The sequence below is a fragment of the Seriola lalandi genome, unplaced genomic scaffold (genome assembly GCF_002814215.2).
Source record: "Seriola lalandi dorsalis isolate HSWRI2012SDOR001 ecotype SW California unplaced genomic scaffold, Sedor1 jcf7180001976096, whole genome shotgun sequence".
NCBI lineage: Eukaryota > Metazoa > Chordata > Actinopteri > Carangiformes > Carangidae > Seriola > Seriola lalandi.
In genome coordinates this window covers 1-1,340 of record NW_019446762.1, presented here as the reverse complement: position 1 = coordinate 1,340, position 1,340 = coordinate 1, and the positions used below count along the sequence as shown (strand labels likewise).

Genomic DNA, 1,340 nt, shown 5'->3' with positions numbered 1-1,340 from the left:
GGCTCCATTTCCTATTGCCCATATATATATATATATATATATATATATATATATATATATATATATATATGTTGTACAAAGTGCAGATCATTGTTTACACTATACAGTACAGACAGCAGGAAATGTGTGTGATATGAAAGGCTGTCTATGGGGACTACACTTCAAAGAGCACCATAAAAAATAAAAAACTGAAAAAGAAATGTGGGTAGTTGAACCCCTTGGTGTGTAACTTTCAGAGTAAGTGTGGATTGTTTGTTATCGTTTACTCCAGAACAGATATCCGTCACAAAATGCAGCCTCCACGACCTTGTGCAGGCTCTGTGTCCTCAGAAAACCATGTATCTCCAAATTTGATGATTTTATTTTTTTCTAATAAGAATCAACTTTTTGTGTGGTTGAAAATTCTCCTTTCTACTTCAGCTACATAAACGATTTGATTACCTGGAAATCATGCATTGTCAGAAATCTGAGAATGGAAAAGTTTTTATTAAGAAAAAGTTGATGTTTTAGAGATACATGGTTTTCACAGGACAGTGACAAAAGGCAGTCAACTAAAAGACAGGACCTTTCACACTTGTTAAACCAGTTAGGTTGTATGAAATGTTGTGCTGGTGCTGAACTCACAGTTCAGTGGTTTCTTTGGGCAGGCCTTTGGGCAGCGTGGTGAGACCCTTGTTGCTGCAGCGCACCACGGTATCCAGACAGGAACACTCTGCTGGACACCTCAGCACTGGAGAACAGCTATTCTCATCATTACCTGATAAGGACGAATGAACAGAGAGATGGAGCGGTAGAGAGGGAGGGAAAGATGACGGAAAAGTTGTAATGAAAAAATGAATGCAAAATCTGTCAGGGCTGCAGATGTTGCAGAGCATCTTGTGTGCATCTGCCTCGTCTCACCATCTTCACAGGCGAAGTCCTGGACAGCTACATCCTGGATGGGGATCTCCTTCAGGAAGTAAGGACTCTGGCAGCGAGGGTTACCTGTCACGATGCGTTTCCGTCTCAGCCAATCCCCGAGCCAAGCCAGGTGACAGTTACAGTTGAAGGGGTTAGCCAGAAGGTTTCTGGAGAACGAAGAGAGGAGTTGAAAGTGATAAGAGACATACTGTATCTGATGCATACATATTTTTCTACATTTGTATGTGTGTGTCGTATTGTTTGTACTCACAGTGTGGACAGGGAGTGCAGTGTGTCGAAGGCGCCGGGGTTCATAGAGGTGATCTGGTTGTCATAGAGCGACAGGAGACGCACCGAGCTCAACCCCACAAAGCTGCTGTTACTCACACAGCTGATACGGTTACTCCTCAGCATGCTACTCAAATACACAGAAAGACAGA

General features: G+C 42.6%; 1 protein-coding gene across 1 annotated transcript; it reads right to left on the bottom strand.

Annotated features, from left to right (window-relative positions):
• Positions 1-603: 603 nt before the first annotated feature.
• On the bottom strand, positions 604-1,314 carry LOC111656208 (slit homolog 2 protein-like). The gene is made up of 3 exons (XM_023407850.2): positions 1,172-1,314; positions 901-1,067; positions 604-757 (listed from the first exon to the last, which is right to left on the bottom strand). The coding sequence occupies exons 1-3, from the start codon at positions 1,312-1,314 to the stop codon at positions 621-623; spliced, it is 447 nt and encodes a 148-aa protein (XP_023263618.1). The 3' UTR covers positions 604-620.
• Between the last annotated feature and the right edge of the window lie 26 nt (positions 1,315-1,340).

Excerpts from the sequence above, each read along its gene's own strand:
- LOC111656208 (XM_023407850.2), bottom strand. The coding sequence starts at position 1,314 with ATGCTGAGGAGTAACCGTATCAGCTGTGTGAGTAACAGCAGCTTTGTG. Across the intron at positions 1,068-1,171 it reads CTGCACTCCCTGTCCACACT|AAACCTTCTGGCTAACCCCT; the intron begins GTGAGTACAAAC and ends TTCGTTCTCCAG. Across the intron at positions 758-900 it reads GGACTTCGCCTGTGAAGATG|GTAATGATGAGAATAGCTGT; the intron begins GTGAGACGAGGC and ends CGTCCTTATCAG.